The following is a 27,866-nucleotide window of genomic DNA, read 5'->3' on the forward strand; positions in this document are numbered from 1 at the left end:
CTGATGAAATTCAAATTAATAGTAAGAAATTAAAACAAGTGGCATGAGGCGCGGATTGAGGAGAGAGGCAGGCGGCGGTTGCCTTAAGGTCAGGCAGGCCATGTAGGCGTTTTAACGTTTTAACGCCTACATGGAAACGCCTACATAGTTCAAACAGTTGAAAACTTTTTTGAATGAACGGAAAATAATGATTAAAAACACTTATGTGGGGCTGAAATTATTTTAATTTTTTTTAATTTTTAGGAAATTAGGCACACCACTGGAAATTGTTTCCTAGAAGTCTTTTTTAAAGAAAATTCAGTGAAAAATCCACAAATTCCAAGTAGAATATTGTTGTTTGATCAGGGTCACATTTTTAAAAATATGTCAATTCCAGCTTGTTTTTTTTCAAATTTCTCCTTCTCTCTCTCAAACTCTCACAATTTCCCATCTTGCTGCAACAACTCAAAAATCCGTTGAAATATACATAAGTGTATGTGTCATCTGGCATACACGTGTTTGGTGCTCGCGGAGCATTTCACACATTTCCCCCAGTGTGACCTTCTCCTACATTTTCCCTTACCCACAGGAGAACATCTCTTGTCAAACTGCTCCGCTTCAAACTATCCGTCCAATCTGACCTTCTAATGGGCACCAACAATGTGAATTCGTGTGAGTTTTGAAATTGGAGATTACTTCCAGGGAGTATATGGGCCGTAGAATGTAGAAAAAGGGATGAACTTTTTAGTGTCGAGAAGGCTTTTTTTCTTCTTGAAAACGACATAAAATTGATCCCCCTTCTATGAAGATTCGTACATGAGGGGATTACTGTGCGTCTAGTCGTTTATCATTATTTTTGGGGCTCAACTGACCGTGGGCGGGCAGCAACTAGTCTTTGTTAAATTTTGGGAATAACTATTCTATTTTAAATTTTTTAAAGCTGCATTTTTCCAACTAGAAAATTTTTCCTTAAAAATTTTTATTTATCCCAAAATTTTCTGTTTAGTAAAATACTAATGCAAAAATTTGAATTTACCGCTAAATTAAAATACAATTGAATTCCCGCCAAAAAAAAACCAGAAAAAAATAATTAAATTTTTCGACCAACATTTTCTCAAGAAAATTTAAAATACCACCAGGTTTTAATTTCTTGCCAAATTATTTGCAAATCTGAATTTTAACATTTTTTGTTGGGAAAATTTAAATTTTCCGTCAAACTGTTCAACAGAAAATTTGAATTTTCCGCCCATTTATCTGAGAAAATTTTAATTTCATGCCAACAGCTTTTTAGAAAACATTTTAATTTCCCGAAAAAATTAAATTTCTCGCCAAAAATTCTCATGACAAAGTTTGATTTCCTGACAAATTTTTTAAATAGAAATTTGAATTTTTCGGCAGATTTGTTAAAGAGAACATTTGAATTTCCGCCAAAAATAGAATTTATTTATTCCATGATTAATTTGTTGATGAGTCCGAAAAAAAATAAGGAAGAAAAAACTTGACACGGAGTTTATTTTCTGGAGTTGTTTTTTATTTTTAAGAAATTGGGAATGTGGCGAGGAAGGGGTAAACTATTTCGAATGACTGAAAACGAATAGAGTAGCTTTTTTTTAAATTTTCTTATTTTCAAAAACAGGTTGTAGGAACCTGAATATCTATCTAAAAATTCTTTTAAAAAATCTTGATTCGAATTTCGTGCCGCAAAATAATTTTAGTTATTTTTTTCAATTTTTAATACATTTTTTAAAAATCTACTTCCCTAATCAAAGTAACCAATTTTATTTTAATATTATCCTTTCAACTCAAACTTTGCTCATCTCAGACATAGTAAGAAGCATGTCAAAAATCCGAGACTAAACATGAAAAAGAGCTCAAAAAGAGCAATTTCTCTGTTACTTTGACCCAACACGCCTCGTTTTTCCTATCAATCAAACTCTTAAAAACCCCCCAAAATTTCCGAACATTTTTGAAGAAAGTGGGTCGTTTTTTGGATTATTTTTGTCCTAGGAAAGTACGTTTTTTTTTGTTTTTTTTTCTGGGATTTTATAGGTTGTTTTGAAGTTTTTTGAATGTCAATTTGTTTGATGTTTAAGGAGAAACTCTAATTTTTATTTTTATTTTCTTATTTTTTTAAAGCTTCCAAAAATGTCTCCAATAATTTAAAAAACTAAAAGCAAACAAATAATGTGCCTCTAATCTAATTTAATTTCTAAAAAAAAAAGAATTCCTAAAACTCAGAACGTCACCAATAAAATGCCCACAAAATTCCGGAACAAAAGAAAACGAGCAATTTGTTTTTTTTTCTTTCTTTGCTCCAGACTAATGGGGCTTAAAAAGAAATAAAATAAACTTGAGTGACCCAATCAAAAAGCTAATAGCTCATCAATCGTGTGTGTGTCCCTTGTCCCATCAGTCATTTTTTCTTGTTACAAAAAGTTTAAAGACTAGTGAAGCTATTTTTAAATAACAAACTCAATCATGTCTCAACTTTGTGAGTTTTTTTTTTAATTATTGTAACTCAATTTCAATTTTCTCAATATATTTTCCCCCGAAAATTTATAATAGTGCGTAGGAAACCCCTGAAATGCTAATTGACTAGACCAAAACTGAACCAAAATAACCAAAAACTTTTTTTCAAATTTTTCAATTGACGGAATTGAAATTTCCGGCAAACCGGCAAATTGGCGTTTTTCAAATTTTCGGTAAATTCGACAAACCGGCAAATTTGCCCTATTTGCCAAATTTGCCGGAAAAACGACAATTGCCAAAAATTTTTCCGGCAAATTGAAGTTTTACAACTTTTTTTTTGAAAATTTCAGATTTTCAATTTTAATGTGCAAAATTGTACGCATCCAATGAATTTTCCTACATCTATTTTGAAAAGTATGCAAATTCTATGAAAATATCTAAAGAAAACTGACAAAAAATTAAAAAAGGCACAGTGTTTCCGCCTTATTCCGGCAAGTTTATTTCCGGCAAACGGCAAATCGGTAATTTGCCGAAAATTAAAATTTCTGCCAAATGAGCAAATTGGCAAGTTACAGGAGTTGAAACTTCTTGGCAAGTCGGCAATTTGGCAAATTGTCGATTTGCCGAACTTGTCGACAAAAATTTTTGCAGAACTACAATTGCAGCCATTTTTATTTAGTTTTCCACGATATTTGTAGGTTGCTATTGTATTCTTTAAGTTGGCAAACTCTGATCATGTCCATCGAATATTTTCCTAGTTATTAAAATTCTAAAAACCTTTGCTCCCCGCTTTCTTTCAATTACTTTGATGCATTGAAGGAATATATAAAAATTGAGTGAGTTCAAAGACTTTAAATACAAAATCAATCTGCAAAATGTTCCAATTTCCACCCGGAACCAATTGACCTTCCATTTCTTTTTATGACTACGACACACTTCCGTTTTGGTTCATAAATCTTTGCAGAAAAATTGAAAAGAGGTGTTTCCATGTTTCCAAGAAAAAAAGGCAGCAAGTAAAAATTACCACAGCGGGATATCAAGAATTTTTCGGAACCTGGACCACCAATCGAAATTTTCACTTTTTCTCTAGACTTCCCTTTCTTCATTTACTACTACTAAATAATATTCCAATTATACTTCTTCTCTCTTTTCTTATTTAATTAAGACAAGTGAGACGAATAACGAGAAGATCTAGTGGCCAACAAACAATTTCTTGAAGGCTGGCTCTTCTCAAGAAATATATATATATTTTTGTTTTTCTGAATATTTTCTGAATATTTTCTTGTCTAAAAATGAACAACTTCCACCCAAACCCTGCTACTTTTGCTCTATCCTCTGCGGCTAAAATGATGGTTCCAGGTATGTGAAATTTGAGAGTTTACTGAACAGGGTTTTAGGTTTTTTTCCAAATTTGGCGGAAATTAAATTTTTTTTTGATAAAAGTTTATATAACTTCGAAATATTTTTTATGTCTGAGAACGTTCCTGGATTCTTTGTGGGGATTCCAGAATTTTTTAAAATTTTTCAGAAGATTCTAGGGGATTCAGGATTTTTTCGAAATTTTCCAAAATGATCTATAACATTCCAGAATTTTTTTTTTAATTTTTCAGAATGTTCTAGAACATTCCAGAATTTTTTAAAATTTTCCAAAAGGTTTTAGAACATTCCAGAATTTTCTCGAATTTTCCAAAAAGGTTCTAGAACATTCCAGAATTTTCTCGAATTTTCCAAAAAGGTTCTAGAGCATTCTAGAACTTTCTGAAGTTTTCCAGAAGGTCCTAGAACAATTCAGAATTTTTTGAAATATTTCGAGAAGGTTCTAGAACATTTCAGAATTTTCTGAAAAATTCCAGTAGGTCCTAGAACAATTCAGAATTTTTGAAATATTTCCAGAAGGTTCTAGAACATTCCAAAATTTTCTGAAAATTTCCAGAAGGTTCTAGAGCATTTCAGAATTTTTTGAAAAATTTCAGAAGGTTCTAGAACATTCCAGATTTTTTTTAAAAATTTCCAAAAGGTTTTAGAACATTCCAGAATTTTCTCGAATTTTCCAAAAAGGTTCTAGAACATTCCAGAATTTTCTGAAATTTTCCAGAAGGTCCTAGAACAATTCAGAATTTTTTGAAATATTTCCAAAAGGTTCTAGAACATTTCAGAATTTTTTGAAAAATTTCAGAAGGTTCTAGAACATTCCAGATTTTTTTGAAAACTTTGAAAAGGTTCTAGAACATTCCAGAATTTTCTGGAAATTTTCAGAACATTCTAGAACATTTCAGAATTGTCTTAAAATTTTTGTAAGGTTCTAGAACATTCCAGAGTTTTCTGAAATTTTCCAAAAGTTTCTAGAACATTCCAGAATTTTTTGAAGTTTTCCAGAAGGTCCTAGAACAATTCAGAATTTTTTGAAATATTTTCAGAAGGTTCTAGAACATTTTAGAATTTTCTGAAAAATATATTTTTTATATCCTTTGCGGTTTTTTGTTAATCTTTTAGTACATACCGAAATTTTGAGTAACAATTATATTACCTTGTGAATGTGTTTTCTCCGAACATGTACATACAATTATAATTGCTTGTTGAACTTTCCTTGCTCTTTTTCCTTCAATTTTTGGCCTCTGCCCTTTTTTCAACTCAAGCCCGTCACTTAAATGTCTAGAATTCCAAAATTGGGGTCAAACTTGTTGAGGGTGTCCTCCAGCCATGTGCTCTCCTCATATTCAGTAAAATGATATTTTTGCAGGCGGCACGTACGGAAGTGTTTGTGGGAGGGTAAATTGTGAAAAGACAATAAGAGAGTTGACATTTTTTTGTGCAAAAGAAAATGGAAGGGATTTTGAAGAAAATTGTTGGAATGCAATTTTGAACAGAAATCAGAATTTATGAGCAATTTTAGTAAATTATTTAGGACCAAACTTCCTCATTTTACTAATAGAAAAAAAGAACACCGAGGGGCTTTCTACAATAATTAAATCTTTTGAAAACCAGGAAGGGTGACAAATTTCATTTTCAACAAAAAGATCCTGGGCTCTGTGAGCCAGATTTTTTTTCAGCGAATTTTGTTAGCACTGTCTTTTTTTCGTTTGTTTTTTGTCTATTTTTGGAGCTGTCAAAAGTGCCGAAATTGAAAATACCATGTACCCCTGATTCAAACTTTGTTGTTATATATGTAAATTAAAAATTGCGACAATTTGCCGTTTTCCAAATTTCCGGCAAATTCGGCAAACTGGCAATTAGCCGATTTGCCGAAAATTTTCGGCTAATTGTGGGTTTGCACATTTTTTCTGAAAATTTCGGAATTTTAATTTCAAACGAAATAATTGTACATATCCTATGAATGTTTCTACATCTGTTTTGAAAAGTAAGCAAATTCTATAAATATGTCTAGAAAAAACGGGGGGAAACATTTTCAAAAAGACATAGTTTTAAGTGTGTCCGTCTTATAAAATACCCCTCTAAAAACGTCTGGCAACTTTAAATCCGGCAAAATGCCGAATTGCCGGAGTTCTAAATTTCCAAAAAATTCCGCAAACCGGCAATTTGCAGATTTGACAAATTTGCGCCGCCCCCCCCCCCCCTGGCATGTACGGCGAGTTTCAAAATTTGTCCAGCTCGGCAAATTCTGGAAACTTGCCGAAATTGTTTTTCGGAAATTTTTGCCGTTTTCGGTAAACTGCAAATTCGGCGAATTTGCCGGTGTGAAGAAGAAGCTGTAATTTTTTTATTGTCTAGTGTATTATTTTTATAAGAATGCAAGTCTATAACCAAAAGCCATTGGTCACAGCCTGCCAGATGTCAAACTTTTGTCTCTTCTTCTTCTTTTTTCATGTGAAATCAAAGTAACAAGTGTATGACAGATCCTCTCTTGCCTCCCTCACAAGCCTATTTGACATTCCAATCTCCACCACACTTGCTCATCAATTATTTATGCAAAAGTCAGAAGGATGAGTGATGATGTAAATGGGTGTGCGTCGCCACAGAACATGTCACGCAAATTGAGAAGGACTTTAACTCGCGAAATATCACGGAAAATTGAGAGATTTACGGATAAATGATGAGAAAAAGAACTGGAATCTAATTTAGGCGGGAAGAAAAAAGTCTAATGATTGAACACCACAAGAGCTGAAAACTGAAATTTTCTCTGAAGCTCGAGGGGCAGGAGGCGGAGTTCCCCTCTTCTTAGTGTTCCATTTGAATCTGATACTTTGAAGCTATTCTGGGCTCTCTTTTTTCCAGGAAGCGGGGGCTCTCTTTTCGGGTGACATTTTGATAAAATTCTATTGTCCGGCCAGAAACAAGATGTGTGAGTTTTTATTGCCAAAATAATAAAATATTATTGGAAAAAATTGTCAAAATATATATAATTTTTTGAAAGATGAAAAAATCTCTTTTTCGGATTTTTCCATTTTTTTTGAAGTTTTATATTTTTGGAATTTTATGATCAATTCATATTTCAAATATTAATATTCAAATCAGAGTGGGCGGCAAATTCCAGTTTGCCGATTTACTGAAAATATGGCAAACTGCCGTTGGCCGGATTTAAATTTTCCGGAAGTTTTTCGAGGGATTTTTATAGGACGGAAACACTTAACACTGTGCTTTTTTTACATTTTTTTTCGTTTTCTTTAGATAATCGAATTCGCTTAAATTTTAAAATAGATGTAGGAACATTTATTGAATGCGTACAATTTTGCAGATTAATATTGATATTCTGAAATTTACAAAAAAAAATGTGCAAATTTTAAATTCCGACGATTTGCCGGTTTGCCGATTTGCCATTTTCATATAAATCTATTGTCTGGTCAGAAACAAGATGTTTTAGGTTTTTTTGCCAAAATAATCAAATCTTATCGTAAAATTTTTTTTATAAATTGCCTTGAAAATTGAAAAAATCTCAGATTTTTCCTTTTTTTTTTGAAGTCTTGGAATTTTGGAATTTTGGAATTTTATGATCAATTCATATTTTAGTTATTAATATTCGTTTGGAAAATCGAAAAACTGCCGGTTTGCCGGAAATTTTTATTTTCGTCAAATTGTGTTTTGCCGGATATCAGTTTGTCGGAAATTTTTAGAGGGTTTTCACACCTAAAACTGTGCCTTTTTGAAACACCAACACACCTAAAACTGTGCCTTTTTGAAATTTTATTCCCGATTCTTCTTTATCGGTGTACGGTATGATTTCTTTAGACAATTTGATCGAATTTGCTTACATTTCAAAATAGATGTAGAAACATTCATAAAATGCGTACAATTTTGCCGGTTGAAATTGAAATTCTGAAATTTCCAAAAAAATGTGCAAATCGTCAATCTGCCGAAAATTTTCGGCAATTGCCGTTTTTTGCAGCAAATTCGGCAAATCGACAATTTGTCGGCTGGCCGATTCGCCGGCCAATCGTGATTCAAATTTTGTAGGGGCTCGAACATGCTATAAGGATTTCAAAAAAGTGGCAAAACTTCTGTAATTGCCACTTTTTGAGTGTCAAACATATCTTTTTTCCAAAATTAAAAAAAATGTTTTACTATGATAGTAATTTGTAGCACCATATAAGTGGTTTTTAACATAAATAACGCAATTAAAATAAAATAAAACTCGTAGAAAAATGTTTTTTGATCTACTTAAAAAATTATCTATTGATAAAAATTTTACTAGGTTAAATATTTGGCTGTCAAATTTTTTGTTGAATTCCTTTTGGAAATTGAATATTTTATTTTATTTTTGTCTCAAAATATCGCAAATTTTGATTGAAAAATTCGATATCTTAATGGTAATTTCACCAAAATCGTACACTTTCGGTCTTCAAACATAGTTTTTCTTTAAAAATGTATTGTATGACGTTTTATCAATATATAACCTGATTAGAATCTCCTTCTCCTTGTTCTTCTGAATTCTTTCAGAACTCCCAATGTCCGGTCCATTAAACCTCTCCGGAAAAAACTCCCCGCGGAGCCATTTAGAAAGGAACTTAGTCAGTTGTTACGAGACAAAAAAAAAACGAGGAAAATTTATTTAAAGTGTGAAGTAGTTGGACAAATTTGAGGGAATAAAGAGTTATTGTTAGGAAAATGTTTTAGAAAAATTTTTTTGGGGAAATAATGATTGTTGAGACTTTGATGTTGAACCCATAAGCTGGTTTGCTTGATTTCTACTAACCTCGACTCAGTTTAAAAAAAATTTCCAATTTTAAAATTTCCACAATTTCCAGACTACGAAATGTACAAAATTCACCGCCAAGGTCAACAACTGAATGGTGTCAATGGAAGTGATCAGCAGAAAAAATTAACCAAGAAGGTGGGTAAATCCCTTTTTGAAATAAAAATAAACTTCCAAAAAATTTTTGGTCGGAAGTCGACCAAAAATTTTTTTTCAAAGATTTTTTTTAATAGCATTTTAATTTCTTGTTGAACCTATATTAAATACTCAAAAAGTCACATTTTCTGAAAATTTCGAAAAATCTGGATTTTTTGATTTGATTGAATAGCAAGACTAGACCGTCTAAAACAATTAAGAGTGTTCAAAAATTTTAGTCAAAGTTATGGTAAATTGTTAAATTTTTCAAAAATGTGGACATTTTGAGAAATTTCAAAATAACATAAAGATAATAAACATGTGGAAAATAATTTTTCAAACCATTTCTAAAATAATAAAATAAAATCTAAACTATTGTGGCTTTTTAACAGTTAATTTTCAAACAAATTATGAATAGTTTTTTAATGATATTTTGTAAATTTAGCACAGTTTTAAAAAATTCAAAACTGCAAAAAAAAAAAGTTTAAGTTGTCTAAAATCTTCATTTTCGTAATCATTCAGTCATTCCACATCAGGGACATGCGGCAAATTTGGCGAATTTGCCGAATTTGCCGAACTTGGTACGTTGGTGACCTACAGGTTTTCTGATTTTCTCTGTGTCCCCCCTTTCGGTGTGTCCATGCCTGGCCGATGGGAGGCAGAGCAAATCGGGAAGACTGTAGGATGCTATGTGCCAAGTTATAGATATAGATCGTACTATAGATAGGCATCAGGGGTGTGCGGCAAATTTCCCGAATTTGCCGTTTGTCAAGCTCGGCAAATTTTGAGATGTGTCGCACACCTTTGTTCTACATGTACGAAAATTTAAATTTTAAAAATAAATATAGCTTTTTTCAATGCCAAAAGACTCGAAATATAACCAAATAAACGAAGTTTGTTATAAAAATTCTTTAAAATGTCTTAAATTTTTTTTGACAAAAAATTCCAAATTTCGAGCCTAATTACAGATAAAATCTCCCCATCTATTTCCATTTAAACTGCTACAAAAATTTTTGAGAAAGTGCAATAAGTTCTCGTTATGAAATTTGGCCAATTAGATATTCATAGCCGCCTAAAATCAGCCAAACCTTTTTTTCCTCCCGAGACAAAAATCAGATGGACCGGAACAAACTCCTTCTGCGCAAACACACAAACCGCATTAAAATCCTATTCATTTTTTTTGCGCAAAAGTTTAAAATTTTTTGTCCAAAAATAAGGCGGTCATTTTAATCCTCATTCCATCCTTCATTGGCATCATCCAAATGCCTGCTCTTGGAGCACTCAAAATCCCAAAACTTTCTAAAAACGTCTCGAATTACTTCTCTCCAGCTTTAGCCACTCAATGCACTCTGACAAATTGCTCATTGCCATCGTTTGGAGATTTTTGTCTAGTTTTGGATTTTTAAGAATTTTTTTGCCAAGCTGAATACTTATGTAATGCTTGAAAACATAAAAATATAATTAAAAAATTTCAATTTTGTTTTTTTATTTTTTTTAGGCCTTTGGGAATGTTTTAAACAAATTTTTTTTCTCCGATGTTCACAACAAAAGTGACACAAGACTCAGCGACCGACATCTCACAGGTCCGATTTTGGAGAAAATATAAAAATGGGCCTGTGAGATGTCGGCCGCTAATTCTTGTGTCAATGTTGTTGGGAAAAAATCGAAAAAAACTCATTGTTTTTGAAAACTTTACCGAAAAGCAAGAGGATTTTTTTTTCAATTTTCACAACAATTGCAACACAAGATTCAACGGCCGACATCTCACGAGTCAATTTTTTACGTTTGCTCCAAAATCGAACCTGTAAGATGTCGGCCGCTAAGTAATTGTAATAGAATATTAAATTAAATATGAATAATGTGCTTGATCGACATTTTTTTTGGCTTTCAAGTTTCCATAAATACTTCTTTTTTTTTCCAAACTTTTGCAATTTTTTAAACATATATAATTGAATTGAACCATTCACTCAAAATCACCAGCCCACTTTCCGCAAAAAAAAAACGAATTGGCTATCGTAAAATAATAATAAAAATGAAAAAGCACTCAACTTTTTTCTTCTAATTTTTCATAGCTTCTTCGAAGATCATTTTTCTTTTTATCATTTTTCCTTCACTCGTGGCAAGACCTTCTCATTCTCAAGTTCTCATTGGAGCGCACTTTCCCACCTTTACTTGATTATTCAGAAGTGCAGAGTATATGAATGCATTTTTCGAGTATTTTGACGAAAACGGTCTTCCACCGCCGAAAGCGGCGCAATCGAAAAAGGTTCGATTTGATTTAGAGAAGGTAAATGTTATAGTGAAACAGAAATCCCAATAAAGTTTGTTTTTCTACCCAAAATTTCAGAACACATTTCAGAAATCAAAAGGAGTCTCGGAGGATGATGATGAGGATGAGAAGACGAAATGTAAGGTGGCAACTATTCGAATCGAGGATCATGATGAAGAAGTGGAAAAGAAGAAAGTTGAAAGGAAAAAGCGAACTCAAGAGGATATGGTGGCTGATTTTGTCAAGATTTTGGAGCAAATGAGTGAGTGATAAGGTTTTTATGTAGGTACAAGTAAGCCTACATTGTGCCTGTGCCTATGTGTGTATTTCACATCGAAATTGAGAAACTAGGCAGTAGGTAGGCCCTTGGATAGGCAGGCGTAGATTTGGCAGCTTAGACTTGAAATAGGTATTTTGGCAAGCAGGCACTTGATCTGGTATGTGTAGGGGAAGCACTGAGGCACGCAGGCAGACACAAGTTAGGTACTTAAACAGACAGGCGGGAGGCAGGTAGGCATAGGTAGAAACTGAGTCAGCTAGACATGAGGATGGCATTGAGGGGTAGGCTCGAGGTAGGTAGGCAGGTAGGCATGAGATAGGTAGGCAAACGGTAGGCACTTGAGCAGGCAGACACAAGGTAGGTACTTAAACAGGCAGCCTTAAGGGAGGTAGGCAAAAGGCAGACGCTAAGACGCCAAGTTACTTTGATAGGCAGGAGTAAGGCAGAGTAGGTTCATTGGCATATATACATGAGGTAGGCACTGATAGGCAGGAGATAGGTAATTTGGCAGGCAGGCATGAAATAGGCAGGCAGAGGTAGACATTGAGGCAGGTGGAAGATTTCACTTAAAATTTGAAAAATATGAACTGGAAATTTTTCCGTTTTGTTCAAACTTTTTAAAACGTTTTTTAAACAAAAATTTTCACAAACTTAATTCTAAAATTTTTCAGTGAATCCACGCCAGGCAGTAACCTCAATAATATCTGCTGGAATGGGGGTCGCCGCAATTACAGTAGCCATCATCTTTTTCGGAAGTCTACCAGAAAGTGCACAAAATGCAAAACAACTTGTGGTTGTTCTGGCGGTGTATGGTATTCTACAAATTGTTCTGGCGACTGCATTCTTCATCACATGCATGCAGACAACGATTGCCGTCTCGAAGGGAGTTAAGGTAATATATTTTTTCTTTTTGAAATTTTCAAGAACTAAAAAGAAGAGATTGTTAAGTAAGTGTCTGAAGTCATGAAACATTTGCGAACCTACTTTAAGCTGTAGTCCGATTCCCTATTTTTCTATTTCAATTTACGATTCAATTTTCAGGACGCATTTCAAATTGTTGTTGGTCTTCTGGTTGCTTTAATTTATGTGGCTGTTACACTCATATCGTTGGCTGTTGGAGTCTTTGGTAAGTTGCTAGATTAATTAAGATTAGATTCATAAGATTAGATTCACTATTTTAGAAAATTATTTTAGAATTTTAGTGAATTAGAGAGAGGCTTTTGCTATTTTTTTTTTTTGCTTGCTACTAAACCTACGACTTTGGAAACAAAAAATAATAAATCATTTCCAGGTTTCTACAAAACCCTGTGCATAGTATCATTTGTGGAATACGAGGATCTCGAATCACAATTCTACTGTCCGCCGCCCGTATTCTACACATCTTTAACCGTATTCATACTTCATATCGTTCTTATTGTCGCCAAATGTTGCTGTTGTAAATAATAATTACTATGTTTTTGACCATCAATCGACCTCATATTATGTACATTCATAAAATTTTTAAGAGTAAAAGTTTGAAATTCATTTGGTGCACATTGAGAAACTATCATGCCCCTCTCTCGCCCGGAAAATTCCCTCAAAAATGTCAAAAAAATCACAAGTCAAAAGCTCGGTTGCTCCCTCCTTCAAAAGGCCTCTAAATTTGAACTTAAAACATAAAGCACAAAATAAAGTTTTTCATTTACAATAGACAGTTCACTTTTCCTTCTCTTATTGACTTTTCGGTTTCTCCTCGACCTTCTTCTGGGCCCGTTCGTATTTCCTGACTTCGTAGTTCGGATGTGCCTTCTTAAACTCTTCCAACTTCTTATCACAATAATCTTCCATAATAACTGTTGTGTCATTCATGTTTGCAGCTCTTTCCGCTGTAGGTCCGTCATTATTATCGTGATATTTATCAGCAAGTATTTGTTCGTGGTAATAGGTGATAGCATCAAAGCTTCGCCAATACAACACTCCTTCCTTTGCCATGACTCCTTTCGTGATGCACACGATCAAATACATGAGTTGCTGTGCACTTTGAACGGCTCCAAAACGACAGTTACGGACAGGGCACACAACTGAAAATTGAATAAAATACTTATACTTTGCTTCAAAATAACATACTGCTAAGCAAGTTGGTGGTACGTTCAGTAGTACACAGTTGAATTCCATACTTGATAGCCACGAGAGTTCCAGTACGTCCGACTCCTGCCGAGCAGTGCACCAGAACACTTGTCTTGTAACTTTCGCAGAATCTGATGATGTCCAGTGCATAGTCAGGATTTTTCGGAGCTCCGTGATCTGGCCAGGCAGTGAAATGAAGAACACTGACAGTCTTTTTCAATTTCTTGTCCTGCCTGAAAAGTATAGCAGATTTATTTGAATTTGGCTTAGAGGAGACCTAACGGTTAAAAATTTTCCAAATCTCAATCAGCATACTCATTTAACTGTGCAGTCACTAACCCTGAATTGAAAAATTGACTGCCTTCGGGCCTCAGATCGCCACATTTCTACGAATGTCTTTTTTTTTTCAAAAATCCCATCAAAAACCGCGCCGGCCGCCCAAGAGCCGCCCAAGACCTAAACCTGATCTTAAACCTAAGCCTGAGCCTAAGTCTAAGTGTAAGCCTCAGTCTAAGCCTTTAAGTCTAAGCCAATCCTCAGCCCATAATCTTTAAAAAAGGTTCAGTCAAATACCCACCATTGATCGTTCTTGTATTCAAGGTTGTACATTACAAAACTCTTCTTGTCGGTGAAATTTTCCAATTTAGTATTGATAGACTTTGTCGTGACCGTGTACCTTCCAAACGTCATTTTCTCGCCAACTTTTTCCGAGTAGTATGGTGCAAATTTCCTATCTAAAACGAAGATTTTTAAATAAAGATATTATTTCAAATCAGTCAAACCGTCCGATTCGATCACAGATGCCAACTGAGCCACAATTCCCACATCATACTGATCAATTACAGCCCAGTGCTTCTCCAGTGTGCTCTTTTTGGGTTTTGGCGGCACCTTCGATATCTTCTCAAGATGTTCTGTACCATCCATAGGTCCCTGAATCATGGATTTTCTTGAATATAGTGAACATTTCGAAAACTCACTTGAGCCATAATCCACGAGATCTCTCCAAACTTCATTACATTCGCATTGATGAAAGGATCGGGAAATCCTACCAGTTTTGCCATAGTCTTAGGTTCACAAAGGAACAGTGTGTGCCTGAAAAATTAACTTTACGGTAAATGTATTTTTAAAAAAACAATCAAACCGTCTCTGAGAAATGTTCGCTTGAGTGTTCGTGCTAACCATTACGTCCAACTTCCATATGGTATCGTATATACCTTCAGCCCATTCTTGGGGGCTCTTCGTACATAGCTTCGCCGCTGCCACACGAATACCTTGAACCACAACATCCGAGAGAGCAAGACTCTCCTCGGGCATCACTGAAAGTTACTTAATTAGGTTTAGAATTTACGCTGAAAATATATTTTTTTTGATACCGTTGCCAATTTTCCATATGAGTATAATTCCGAAACTAGGAATGATAACATAAAATGCTCAACTAATCGAATATTGCTCGTAATCATGAATATTTGTTCTATATTTTTGAATTATTTACAAAAGTCATGGCAATAAATACACATTTCTACAAATGATCAGCATGAATAACAACTTACTTTGGGTATCTTGCAGTTGGAAACTTTGAAGTGATGGATGATCAGCCTGAGTTTCATCGACACTAAGCTCCTTGACAACTGGAGCAGGAGCCGGAACAACAGGAGCAGGAGCCGGAACAACAGGAGGAAGGACCGGAAGTGGAGCAGGAGGATCATCAGGTTTATCTTCCTTCTTCTTCTTCTTTTGGAAAAACACGAAGAATAGAATCACACCGATTATTGCAACAACTAGGAGACCACCAACTGCACCACTGAAAAAATAAATTTTAAATATTTAACAACAAAAATCTAAACTTACATGATATACAATAGCATATTTGACTCTTCTGGAGTAGCTGCAGGTGTACTCGATGCCACAGGTGGAAGCAATGGAGGGCTCGAAGGTGACGGGTTTCCATTCAAGGATCCTTTGTTGTTGGGTATCGGCACAGGAGCAGCTGCAGTTGGGTCAGAAGTAGTAGGTTGTGGACGGAGAGCCGCAAGATTCGAAGCATAGGAAGCAAAGAATAGATCCATGGCCTTCAAGGTAGCAGGTGCCTCTTTGAATTTGTATTTCTGGAAGTCTAAATCCATCGTGGAAAGTTTCTCGAGAGCATCGATGACTGATGAATACTTTGTGCCATCCACTGCTTTGACTGCATCCATAATTGCAAGAAAATCAAATCCAGTGAAACCTTTTATGCTCGAAGCTTTATCAAAAATCTTTCCATTGCTCTCGAAATCTAGTGTACTTCTTTTCCTCTTCAATCCCTGGAATCCGTTGATTGTCTTGACAAATGTAGTTATCCCCGAGAGTGTCGTAGAAAGAGATTCTGAAAGATCTTTCAGTCTCGAAAGACTCAGTGTCAGTGTTGTGTTAGATTTTGAAGTTTCGATGATTTCAGCGTGTTGCTCCTTAATTGTTTCCAACTTGACTCGATTATCTTGAACTTTCTTGATTTGTGACAGTCCTTGAACTGCCATTCCCAAGTTAAATGCAGAAATCTGTGAGTCTGGAAGTGAACCATTGAGAGCTAATGCTTCTGGACTTGTGACATTCTTGAATCCTGTGCCAGAAACTTGCAAACTCTTCAGACTTGGTTGGGAACTGATCACACTATTTACAATAGCATTTTCAGAAGGATTGGAAAGACTCCGAATGCTTTGAATGACTGATATCATCTGAATCATGGGCATACCATCATCTGCTAGGTCATTCAAACAATCATAAAATTTCAAAAAATGAGGAGCATTGACTTCGTTGTGGTAACTACCAATATTTTTGAATTTTCCGTTGACTTCGTCGGCAAGCTTCGGCATTTCACCAACTGCTGATTGAAGAGCATCCAAATCCTTTTTGAAATTTACCAAGATTTCCAGAACTTTTTCGAATTTTGGCTCACTTTTCATATTTTTAATCACAACAATTTTCCCTTCATCTGTCGTAGGCGGATTGACTAGAATGTCTTTCAAAACTGTTAGGTTTTTGAGTTCATTCAAGTATTCAAATCTGCTCAATTGTCTAACTTTGAGATTAAGTTGATTCATAAGCTCCACTACTTCGCTTATTTCGGAAATGTTATACTTTGGATCATGAAAATCAGAACCGCAATTTGCAAAACTGTCAGTTGTATTGATGATCGAAGACACATCTGGCAACGTTGTTATCTCTTCTTGGATCTTCGATATTTCCTCCATTGAATGTTGATTGTTCTCATCTTTCATAGACTGCCATTTGGATTCAACTGGAGCAAGGAGTACCTTCAGAGGATTCAACAATCCAAAACCTTTTACGAGATCACTTGCGATCACAGAATGATTAATAATTCGATTCTTGATCCAATTGTGGTATACAGCTTGAATTAACTCTTCCAAATCAAGTTTTCCCGATGGAAGTCCGGCAATGTACTTGTAAGACAGCTCCAGGCCATTTACATGACTACCGATAACTTTTCGCAAAGCTTTTAAGACTGGTAGAAGAGATTGTGAACTTTGAATCGACTGGTGAACATTTTGGAACTGCTCTTTCAGTGCGTTCATCAATTCATCCTCGTAGCTTACTTTGGCGACAAGCATATCTCGAAAAGTTTTCTCAGCAAGTAAAAGTTCCACGAATGAGTTTGCATTTTCAAATGAATTTTTCAATTTGTTAATAGTATCAACAATATTGGAAAAACTCAAATCCTTATCTTCTAGTATTTTTAGATCGCTGACAATTGCTTGAAAGTAATTAGAAACGTCTTCCACAGGTTTTCCATCTTGCCAATTGCTAATCTTATTTAACAAAGGTATTACTCTGCCAGTAGATAAAATGAGTTCACCGTCAATCGACAAACGTAACTTCGAAAGGATGTCAAGTTCCGTTTTATACTCATCTTTTCCAGGTAATGTAGAGTAGTTCCTCATAATAGAACAGCCCTGCCTAACCTTTTCAAGAACAACCAACCGATTTTGAATTGCAGTGACCAACGGCGAAGTATACTGGAATGCAGTTGACCGATCTTCTAGTTCTTTCAAGCCGGTTTTGATGGCTGCGGGATCCATTGAAATCAACTCTTGCAGCTTGACAGGTCCAAGATGGAGAAGTTCCGCGATTGCATCATCAGACGGTATGGATCCATCGATAAGTCCAATTTCTAAGGAAATTCCATTGACCAGTCGAGCGAGGGTTGCATGTTTTCCAGGACATCGGAGAGCTTGTCATCTGAAAAACAAATGATATGAAATTTTGAACAATCTTTAATAATTGATTTTTCTGTTTATTTGAATTGAATATTTTGTTAAAATCAAGTTTCAACTTTCAAAAACCGCCAGCAAAACAGCGAAAAGAAGGAGAATCATTAGAATAATTTCGACAGCTTCTTAGGCATTCAGGTATTCGGGTTGGCAGCAAGCAGGCAATATTAGGTAGAGTAGGAGCTGGCAAGGCAATGTGTTTCAAATTTCCAAAACACAGCCTAGACTGGGGCTACGTGGAAATACGTGGAAGCCTTCCACTTTATCAATTGAGCACGTTTTCATATTAACACGTTTCATGGCAATTTTAAAATTATGAAAAATATAAAAGTCATAAGTTTAATTTCCACGTAGCTCCAACTCATGATGATGTGCAAAACGCTTCTAGAAAGATAGTAGTCTCCTAAACGCCCTTAAATATGACGCCACCTACGGTATACATAGGTGTACTTGACTTCTGATGCCTATTTCAAGTCTGATAAACTCTTAGCTGATTATTTAAACTAAGGGTCACTCTTACATTGAGAGTGATCTCACGTAAAACACAAGGCTGGCTCAGGTCGCCTCTACCTACTCGGCAAATTGATCCTCATGGAGCGCGGTCGGGGCGCGACTAGATTACTGGTTTGCGATCCAATCACACGTTAATTTCGTACATTTTTCAAACTCAGAATGCACACGGAGCAGACTCGATTAGAGCGCGAATGTGGCACGTAAAAAGCGCGAGAAAAAATGTTACTGGAGCGCCTCGACCGTGCAACAGGAGGAGCAACTTGCTGAGTACATAGCAAGCCTAATAGGTTCATAAAAAGCCGCCGCAAAATTGTTTCAAACCACATAGTTCAAGAATTTGTAGAGAGCATATCATTCTTACTTGGAGCACGACGGAAACGGTGAAGAGCAGGCAGGCCAGTGTAGAAGTCCGTGTCAAGATTTGGTGATGATGTAATGATTGCTGAGTTGATCGGTTCTGAGGACGTCGCCTGTTGGAAGCAAAGTAATATCCAGATAACTGGAATGCAAACGGCACGGAGCCACATGTTGTATATCTGCAAAATATACAACTTTTAGACACTGAAAACAAAACAAAAAAGAATAACTTACCGATTAATCACTTGTTTCGTTACAGATGGCAATTTGAAAACGAACGAAGTTGATGACAAAATCGAATATTGATTTTTCGATTCTTTGATTTTGATTTGATTTTTGATCAAAAAGATAGATAAGAAAGGTAGAGCAGAGTTTATGGGGTGTCACGGTAAAATAAAAATACAAAGAAAGTTGAATGTGGTTACAAATTGGAAAAAAAATGCCACGCGAAAATAGTTTTTAATTTTTAATTTTTAATTTTAATTTTTAATTTTTAATTTTTTCAAGTCAACAAATCTTTCAAATTGTCCTGTTTCACTTCATTTTATGGCAGTGCTCGCCATAATTTTTAAAATATTTTTGATATTTTTTATCTCTCTCTTCTTTTCATTACTTTATAAGTTCCGTACAAAAAAAAAGTTCAATAAACGTTTTCAATTGTAACACGGAACTGTTTTTCCCGTTCTTTTTCCTTGCAAATCTCTCACTTTCTTTTTCTTTTTAAAGTAAAAACCTCCACCAACATTTCTACCATTGCGCCGAAATATTGTTTGAAAAAAAAACCTGTTCAAATTGGAAGGAAGTGACTGAAAGAGGGATCTGAAACTGTGTGTTCAACTTTGAAAAATTATATCTCGGCTGCCTGTAGCTTTATCAAAAAATTGTCCACTAAGAAAAAACGCACACAATATTTTTCTATATTTTGGTAGTTTACAATTTTTTGATAATATGTAAGACAACCGAGATATACATAAACCGTCAAAGTGGAGATATAGGAACCCGGAAGATGTCGGCCGCATGCACTCGAAATTTGAATAATTTTTTTAGCTCTTTCATATTGTAGTTGTTTTACTCTCCAACCGCAACTTTTTTGGGCAATTTTCGCGCAATTTTTCATGGGTTTTGCCAGACTTTGGAATGTCTACTTTTTTCTGAATTCTTGAATTTTTTTAAATTTCTTTTTTCTCTTTCCCCCACCCAGCCTAAGCTTAAGCCTGGACCTGAGGCTAGGCCTAAGCCTGAGCCTAAGCTTAAGCATAAGCCTAAGCCTGAGATTAAGGCTAAGCCTAAACCTGTGCCTAAGCCTAAGGCTAAGCCTGAGACTAAAGATGAGCCTAAGCCTAAGCCTACGCCTGAGCCTGGGCCTGCTGCTAAGCCTAAGCCTAAGCCTAAGCCTAAGCCTAGGCCTAAGCCTAAGCCTAAGCCTAAGGCTGAGCCTAAGCCTAATAGAAAGCCTATCTTCCAGTTTCTCTTTTTATGACATTGTGAGTTCATAATTTTTGGCAGAAAATTAACTTTTTTCTTTTTTTTTGCTTTAGATTCAGGACAAATATCTGACAAATATTTTAATTTTTGCTGTTCCCATTTTTATTTGTCTTTTTTTCAATTTGAAATCTGAATAAATGAATTACTAAAACAATCAAAATTTTGCATTGTTTGTTCAGCCAGTACGGTCTTGGACGTGTTGAGCCATTTCCCACTTTTCCATCCCTCAACTCGGCCGGAAATTGAGACCACATGTGATTGTTGATCTAGAAAAGAAATAGAGAAATTTTTCAACAAAAAAAACACGTGATCCGTCGAAAAGGAGACGAACGGTATACAAAAAAAAACTTGTGACATTGGGTGGAGAAGAAGGTGTGAATAGAAGAAAAATGAATAAGAATAGAATTCAGTTGATTGCGAATTGAATTGACAGAATGTTAGTAATAAAAGAAAAAAGAACAAATGACAATTTAATTTTAAAAAAAAACATAACATTGTGAACTTCTAAAAGATTATCTGAAAATGTTACAAAAAAAAATTTTAGATTTCGATTTAAGTAACTTAAATACAAATTTTTAAATTTTTTTTTTTTTGAAATCGGCCATCATGAAGAAACGTCTTGTACGGGATACGCCAAAAAAATTATTTGTTTGAAATTGGATTTAGAATATTTTTTGCATGTTCGAGGTCTAATTGGAATATTTTTTGAATATCAAAAACAATTTTTTTTCTAACAAGTAAAAATATTAGTAGAGTTTATCCAAATTAAAAAAAATTTTGCATTTACAGTCAAAAAAATTTATACGAGTTTGTGCTCATTTCTGCTTTTAAAAATTAGAAATTTTGCAAAAATCAGAACTCGTTACAATATAGTTAGAGTATAAGTTATTTTAAAAAAAGTTTTTTTTGGTAATTTCTAAATTAAAGAGTTTCCACTGTTTGAGTATAAGCTTAAAATATGAAAAAAAACAGCTTTTAAAAGTTTTTAAACGTTTTTTCGAGCCATGGCTCTGATTTTTTTTGCAAAATTTAATAACACTTTATGGAAAAAGTAGAGATTAAAAATTTGTGAAAAAATCAAAATTTACTTTTTCAAATTTTTAAAGTGGGATTTTGCTTCAAATTAGAACTAGAACTAGAACATTGATTAAATTTTTAAATATTTTTTTTTTCAATTTTGTAAGAAAATTTAAAATGGCTGAAACGTATTTCGTTTTTCTGATAAAATTTAGATATTTTTCTGATTTTGTTAAGACCGTCAGAAAATAATAATCGAAAAAAAAACAGTTAAATCCGTTTGAAATATATTATTGCAAAATTGAAAAATCTTTGAAATTTTTGAAAATTTTAATAAATTTTATAACTGTTTGTAAAATTGGTCAAAAATTCCATGTTTCTGTATAAACTTCGTTTTTTTTGTGTTTTTTGTGTCTAACAAAGCAAAACATTTCCATTTTCCAAATTGAAAATTTTTCCTGCAGAAAAATTATCTCCCAAAAAACTTTTCACGCGGTGTCATTTTTCCAGTTCCTCGTACATTTATCTATCTCTTCACCAATCTCCCATTTTTCGACCTCTTGTTTTCAGTTTCCTGCTTCTCAGTTTTCAGCTTTTACAGCCCGTTCTCCATATGTTCATCTATCATCTATTTCTTGTTTTCTCTTCCCGTCTGTCTCTGTCCATATTTACTTTTTCTCTTTTTTTTTCTTTGGAAAAAAAAGACAATTTCCATCCATAAATACTCAATTCAATGGGGGAAGTGCGGGAGAAAGGAGAAAGAGATGAAGAAAAATCGAAAAATGAAATGGAATTTAGAAATGGGCACTGTTTGAAATGAATTATGATGAAGAAGAAGTAATGAAAAAAAATTTCAAAAAATAATAGTTACTAATAGAAACACTATAATAATTATTGAAAATTTACAAAAAAATCTATTCGGAGGTGTCAAAAAAAACTTCAAGCCAAATTTTCAGGGTTTCAGAATTGTGGTAACTTACTCGACAGAACGACTAAGACTACTTTCCTTGGTAGGCACAAATCAGGCCCCCGGCGCCTGCCTGAAAAAACTTTTCAGTTCAAATTATGTATCGAAGTGGCTGAAAATTGTTAGTTTTTAACGGAAATTTGTTTTTCAATCTCTCAGATGTTCTAAGAATTTTTGTATTTTTTAACTTATATTGTTGAAAATTTGGGTTAGTGAGTTTCAGACCATTCTGTAGAAAAAAAATGGAATTTTTTTATGCAAAAATTTATGCTGAAAATCGTAAAATCTGATAACTGAACAGTAGTTTTTAATTATGGAATTTAGAAAAAAAATAAATTTAATTAGAATTGTCTTCTCATTTTCAGTGAAAATCCACATTTATTGGAAATAAATCTCAATTTCTGGGGAAAAATTTGACGGTCTTTTCAGGAAAGTAACAATAATATTCCTGAAATTTTAATAATCTAAAGTGATTTCCCTTTCTGGGGAAGCGTAGGCTAAGGCTTAGGCTTAGCCTTAAGCTTAGGCTTAGAGCACTAGTTGTGTTACCCAAAATTTACAAGTAAGAATTAAAATATTCCTTCTCTTTTCTGCTTCGAATTTTTCCTATCAACATCACAATTCCCAGACTTTTTAAAAATTTTTCAAGTAGATCATTTCCAACGCTTTTTTTCTCATTCTTTGCATAAATATTCGCTCAACAATTTTGTTGTTCTCCCTCATCCCTACATAGTTATGTTTATATAGACAAATGACGTCATTCGGCTCCCCTCCCCCCAATATTTTTTTTGTTTCCCACAAAAACATTTAAATGCCTCATCCTCTGCACTTTTGAAATATTCCGGTGAAAACCCATGAATGATACGAATTCATTTTTCGTATGACAAAAAAGAGAACATTTGATAAGTGATAACCGAACCGTCAAGTGATAAGAAACAGCAAAATGGGTGTCTTTCTGATGAAAGAAATACTGATAAGAATGTGGAAAGCTTTTGGGTGACCATTCCCAATTTTGTGTGGGCAGAAAGTAGTGGGAAAATGATAGCCGATGGAGGGTGTGCACTGGAAATTTTGAATTTGCAGAGGAGTTTTGGGAATTAAAAGTGTAGTGTTGTTTAAAAAAAAAATTAATTTATACAATTAGCTAAGAAATATACTCGGAATTTGGCTCTAACTTTTTGCCCAAAAATATTAACTTGGGCAAAAGTTGGGCAAGACTTTGGCAAAACTTGGATTCAGGCTGCACCAGAGTTTAACCCAGGTTTAACCTAACTCTTGCTGAACTAAATTTTGATGAAGCCTGAATTCAAGTTTTAATAATGTCTTGCCCAACTTTTGCCCAAGTTTTGCCAACTTCTGATCCAAGTTAATATTTTTGGTCCAAGCTTGGATTCAAATGCCGAGTGTATGTATTAATGTAATATTCTAATGGAAAATAGTATTACAAATTTTCAAAAACGTCTTGGAAACTGGAAGAAGATACCTGGAAAAAATTTGAAATCTAACACAAAATGAATTAGAATTTGTAAAGGTGGAACTACTCCTATGGTGCCAAAATGACCAAGTATCATAGTAAAACTTTCCAAAAAAAAGTGGAAATTTTTTATTTACTGTCAAAAAGTGAGTTTTTGCCAATGAAAAAAATTTGGAAGTCAACCAAAAGAAGTTTATTTTTCTATGATTTTAATGCCTTAATTTTGTTTTAATTATGCGTTAAATAATTCTACTTAAAAGCTCTGTTTTTTCAAAAATTCGGCATTTTGCCAAAACTTTCTGCCGAAATGTTTTGGTATTTTTTATTATGATATTTGGTATTTTTCGATTATTGTAAGTGTGTTTAAACAAAATCCTAACTTGCGCTACGCCACATTCAAGGTGGTCCTAAACAACTGTAGATTTTTCGAAATTTTCAGTAAAAGTTATGGTAATTATCCCGATTTATACAAAAATTTGAGGGTTTTTTTTTGTTGAAAAATTTGCAAAAATTATAGCAGATTTGAACAAGTTCAAAAAAATCGCTAAAAAACAATTTTGTGGTCGACGTCCAAAATTATATGAACAGAGTTTCCACTACTTTCTCTGAAAAAATTAAATTTCTAGATTTTGATTTTTTAAACGTTTTATCATGCCACGTGGTGTCAGGCTGTCCCAATACAGCTTGATCTACAAAAAATGCGGGAATTCTTTGCCCAAAAAAATGTGACGTCAGCACGTTCTTAACCATGCAAGATCAGTTGAGAACTCTGCGTCTCTTCTTCCGCATTTTTTATAGATCAACGTAGATCAATCCGAAATGGAACACTCTGACACCACATGTCATGTCAGTTGGTCATTTTTCCAACAAACAATGTTTTATTTCAGCTTTCCAAATAAATTTCAAATATTTTTTCTCTATTCTCAAATACTCCAATTTCCATTTTCGTAATGCCAAATACAATGTTGCAAAATTCTCACCGAAAAATTTGAATCCCTTGCTCAGAAATCCCCCGAAAATGTCAAAAACATCATCATCAAAAAATAGTGCTCTTTTTGTCTCTTTAGAAGCTGCTGCTCATGTAAATCTGGGTTCTCTTCTCTCCGTCTCTTCATCTCAAACACTATTTCTCTTAATTTTCAATTCAAAAAATAGTGTGAAAATGATAGAGAGACAGAGAGCGCATTAAGAGGTTGGGGCGGAGATGAGATACGCAGAGAAGCATACAAAAACAAACTGTCAAGCTATCTGCGTCTCTGTCGTTGTTTCATCTCTAGCCACTCAGTCAGTTGACTTACTTCTGTTTAGGACACGCGTGTCCCTCTTTCTCGCTGGAAAATTGGAATTCAGAAGACACACAATTTCTCGAAGATGTCCAGAATAATTACCAATGCTATTTGAAGCTTCGTTGATTTCAACAAGGAATTTCAGAATTTGCAGATTATTTTTTTTTCGGTTGGTCAAATCAAATTGTGTCAATTTCCGAAAAACTAAAAAAAATAAAAAGATTTTTCGTTTGGATCCGAAAATCTGGACCAAAATTCAAGTGAGATTGAACAAAAAAATTATTTTTAAAATATTTCAAACTTTGAAAAGGAAAATTTTTAAAAAATACATCAATGGGCCTACCACAAGCCTGGATACCTACATGCCTACTTCGAGCCTGCCTACCAGTGCTTGTCACAAGCCTGCGTACCTAAATGCCTACTTCAAGCTTGCCTAGCTGCGTGCCTACTCCGAGCCTGCCTACCTAAGCTCTTTTCACAAGGATGTGCGCCTACATGCCTACTTCAAACCTGCTCACCTACGTGCCTTCTCCAATCCTGCCTACCTAGATTCTTGTCACAAGCCTGCCTACCTACCAGGGCTGAGCGGCTGTCGGCTGGCGCAGCCAGCCGACAGCCGAAGTTTTCACGATTTTCGGCTGGTAGCGGTAGTACCTACCTTCTTCTCATAAGTCTGCGTATCTACATGTCTATTCCAAGCTTACCTATCTACGTGCCTACTCCAACCCTGACTACCTACGTTCTCGTCACAAGCCTGCGTACCTACGTGCCTACTCCAAGCTCATCTGCCTACGCGCCAACTCCAAGCTTACCTACCTACATGCCTACTTCAAGCTTGTCTATGTACCTCCACCTTGCCTATTAGGTTGGCAGGCAAACAGGATTTTTTGTGCCTTTTTCCGAAATTAAAAAAAAATTTCAAGTTCTCAAAGTCGCTCGTAAATATTTTAGTTTCAGAGTTTCCACCTGCAAATTATTTTTTCCAAAGAAAATTGAAATATCCGAGTGTACCTGAAAAAAGTTGAGTTTTAATTGTCTGCACCCCCACCTCAAGATCCCTGGACTTGTGTGTTTTAGTTTAACAAATGCAGTCCCTTCTCTCTATCTATACATATCTGCGTCTCACCATTTCCAGTCATCTTTCGTTTACCCTCACTTGTTTCCTTTTTCTTGCACCCCCATCCCATCCCATCGCCCCTCCACTCCTCGCCCCTTCGGGGGGCCTCCGACGAGGGGCGATTCGTCGGATTGTCTGCGACTCTACCATTTTGCACAGTGTCTTGGATTCGGAGGAGAGTAACTACTCGATGCCATCATCAACGCATACACACAGCGCAAGGGGACAACAATCGAACAATTGGTGGTGGGGTGGCGGGAAGAGAGATCACATGAAAGTTAGAGACGTAACTCTGTATAGGAGACCGTCGGGACGTTAGACACAGCTGTTTGTGAATGAAATTGAGAAGGAAAAGGAAACGAAGCACAAGGAAACACACACAAAAAATGGAGAAGAAGAAGAAGAAAATGGAGAGGACAAGAACTGTACGGTATTTATTTGGTTTACTATTCCCACCTTTCTTCAAAGGGGGACCCCTTGGGATCTTTCGGGACCCCCTTCGGAGGTGGCGGCAGGATTTCTAGACATTTCAGATCTTCAGACTAGCGGCTTTTACCTCCACCAGAAAAAAAAAGTTGCAGTTCTATGACTCAGGACCTTTGATTTCGCGGAACTCAAATTCTGGAGAGAGCAGAACAACCGGAGAGAGAAGTCAGCTGACAAGCGGCGCGCGCCGATCAACGATCTGACTGATTGCCCGCAGGTGTCTCAACTAGATTATGTTGCAATTTTGATAAACTTCTAACAGTTCGGGTGAACGTAAAAAGGAAAATGTTACAGTTTTACAGTCGTACTGGGAAAGAAAATACACGATATATCAGGTTTTGGAGTTTTTGTTTGATTAAGTTGTTACCTGAAATAAAACATTAAATTTGGAGTATAGATTTCAAAAATATATAAGATTAGTCTTATGATGGTACTAAAGTAGCCAAATTTCATACTAAACATTTTCGGAATTTTTGGAAATTTTTTTAGAGTCAAGAATGGTGAAAATTGAGTTAACACTGTCGCAAGCTGGAGCTCCTAAAATTTTGAATTTAAAATATTTTAAGCATAATATAATTTAAATCTTGAACTGGGAGACCACATTTTTAAAAAAATCATTAACTTCCAAAAAAAAATTGTGAAAACTGAATTTTCAGCTCTTTTCCTCGAAACTGTGCGGTCCAACAGTGTAAACGTATTAGTATTGCACCCGACTACTTAACTTTGAAACGTTAAATCTCGGTTCATCTTAAAGATATCAAAATGTTATTAACTATAAAATAATAGAAAAAGAAATAGCAAATATTTTGTTAGTTTACAATTTTCAAATAGAACAAACGATAGCTGAGATATAAGCTGTCAAAGTTGAACAATGGAGTGCAATAATAATAGAGGAAATATGGTATTTTTATAACACATTTTTTTTACAATTTATACATTATTAAAATAAAATTGTGCGTTTTCTCTGTATATTTTTTTTTCAAGTATTTAAAAATTGCATCCGAAAATTTTCAAAACTTTAGAAAGTTTGCCAAAGCTTCAACTAAATATTTTCAAACATTTCATATGTAGTATCATAAAAATGTGAAGTCAAATTAGTGACATTTTGAATAATTTTCTTGGATACCAGAGTCAATTCGTGATGTGCGGATAATGGCTCACTGAGCACATAATAGCAAAAAGTTGACAATTTGTGAATCCTGCGTCTTCAATAATTTTTTTTGATATGAATAAGTATCAAATTTCCCACAAGATTTTTTTTCCATCTAGAAAATATGCCTCCATTCTTGCATCCCCCGTTTTCTTTTTCTTCTCAGTGACTGAAAAATAGCCTTCGGGAGGTAACATTTTTTTGATTTATATAGTTTCGAATCAGTATCCTCTAGACCCTACATAAAAGTATCAAGTGTCTCTGAGAAAGTCCATAGATCAAAGCGCCTACGTCAACTCACGTGGGGTGTGGAGTACCTGAACAGATAGAAGTTTTATACTTGAGAAGGTGGGAGTCATGTAA

General features: G+C 34.7%; 2 protein-coding genes and 4 non-coding genes across 8 annotated transcripts; 3 read left to right on the plus strand and 3 right to left on the minus strand.

Annotated features, from left to right (window-relative positions):
* Nucleotides 1-3,412: 3,412 nt before the first annotated feature.
* F54F12.2 lies at nt 3,413-12,932 on the plus strand (the record flags this gene model as incomplete). Of its 3 annotated transcripts, NM_001129228.4 has the most annotated exons (6): nt 3,413-3,807; nt 8,649-8,734; nt 11,091-11,262; nt 11,952-12,172; nt 12,322-12,406; nt 12,572-12,932. In NM_001129228.4, the coding sequence occupies 6 exons, from the start codon at nt 3,741-3,743 to the stop codon at nt 12,721-12,723; spliced, it is 783 nt and encodes a 260-aa protein (NP_001122700.1). The 3 variants fall into 3 exon arrangements, with proteins under 3 accessions (NP_001122700.1, NP_001255187.1, NP_001122701.1); NM_001268258.3 differs by lacking the exon at nt 3,413-3,807 and having other exon boundaries at nt 8,657-8,734; nt 12,572-12,723; NM_001129229.3 differs by lacking the exons at nt 3,413-3,807; nt 8,649-8,734 and adding an exon at nt 10,929-11,018 and having other exon boundaries at nt 12,572-12,723.
* On the minus strand, nt 10,948-11,021 carry F54F12.4. The gene has a single exon (NR_052818.1). It is a non-coding gene; the product is annotated as an Unclassified non-coding RNA F54F12.4 (non-coding RNA).
* Nucleotides 12,790-18,816, minus strand: F54F12.1 (WSN domain-containing protein). Its single transcript, NM_067308.3, has 10 exons — nt 18,756-18,816; nt 18,526-18,700; nt 15,235-17,619; nt 14,937-15,187; nt 14,528-14,702; nt 14,364-14,478; nt 14,169-14,316; nt 13,964-14,120; nt 13,387-13,619; nt 12,790-13,340 (listed from the first exon to the last, which is right to left on the minus strand). The coding sequence occupies exons 3-10, from the start codon at nt 17,457-17,459 to the stop codon at nt 12,991-12,993; spliced, it is 3,654 nt and encodes a 1,217-aa protein (NP_499709.1). The 5' UTR covers nt 17,460-17,619; nt 18,526-18,700; nt 18,756-18,816; the 3' UTR covers nt 12,790-12,990.
* Nucleotides 18,817-19,752: 936 nt separating this feature from the next.
* Nucleotides 19,753-19,975, plus strand: F54F12.3. The gene has a single exon (NR_052819.1). It is a non-coding gene; the product is annotated as an Unclassified non-coding RNA F54F12.3 (non-coding RNA).
* F54F12.5 lies at nt 19,756-19,978 on the minus strand. The gene has a single exon (NR_052820.1). It is a non-coding gene; the product is annotated as an Unclassified non-coding RNA F54F12.5 (non-coding RNA).
* A 1,773-nt stretch (nt 19,979-21,751) lies between these two features.
* F54F12.6 lies at nt 21,752-21,860 on the plus strand. Its single transcript, NR_101868.1, has one exon. It is a non-coding gene; the product is annotated as an Unclassified non-coding RNA F54F12.6 (non-coding RNA).
* Nucleotides 21,861-27,866: the final 6,006 nt, after the last annotated feature.

The sequence above is a fragment of the Caenorhabditis elegans genome, chromosome III (assembly GCF_000002985.6).
Source record: "Caenorhabditis elegans chromosome III".
NCBI lineage: Eukaryota > Metazoa > Nematoda > Chromadorea > Rhabditida > Rhabditidae > Caenorhabditis > Caenorhabditis elegans.

What these genes read in the sequence shown, in the direction of transcription:
- F54F12.1 (NM_067308.3), bottom strand. Translation starts at nt 17,459, where the DNA reads ATGGATCCCGCAGCCATCAAAACCGGCTTGAAAGAACTAGAAGATCGG. An exon ending in GCGAACATTTCTCAGAGACG is followed by an intron (nt 14,479 to 14,527) that starts GTTTGATTGTTT and finishes TTAATTTTTCAG; the next exon opens with GCACACACTGTTCCTTTGTG. An exon ending in TCTCGTGGATTATGGCTCAA is followed by an intron (nt 14,317 to 14,363) that starts GTGAGTTTTCGA and finishes TCCATGATTCAG; the next exon opens with GGACCTATGGATGGTACAGA.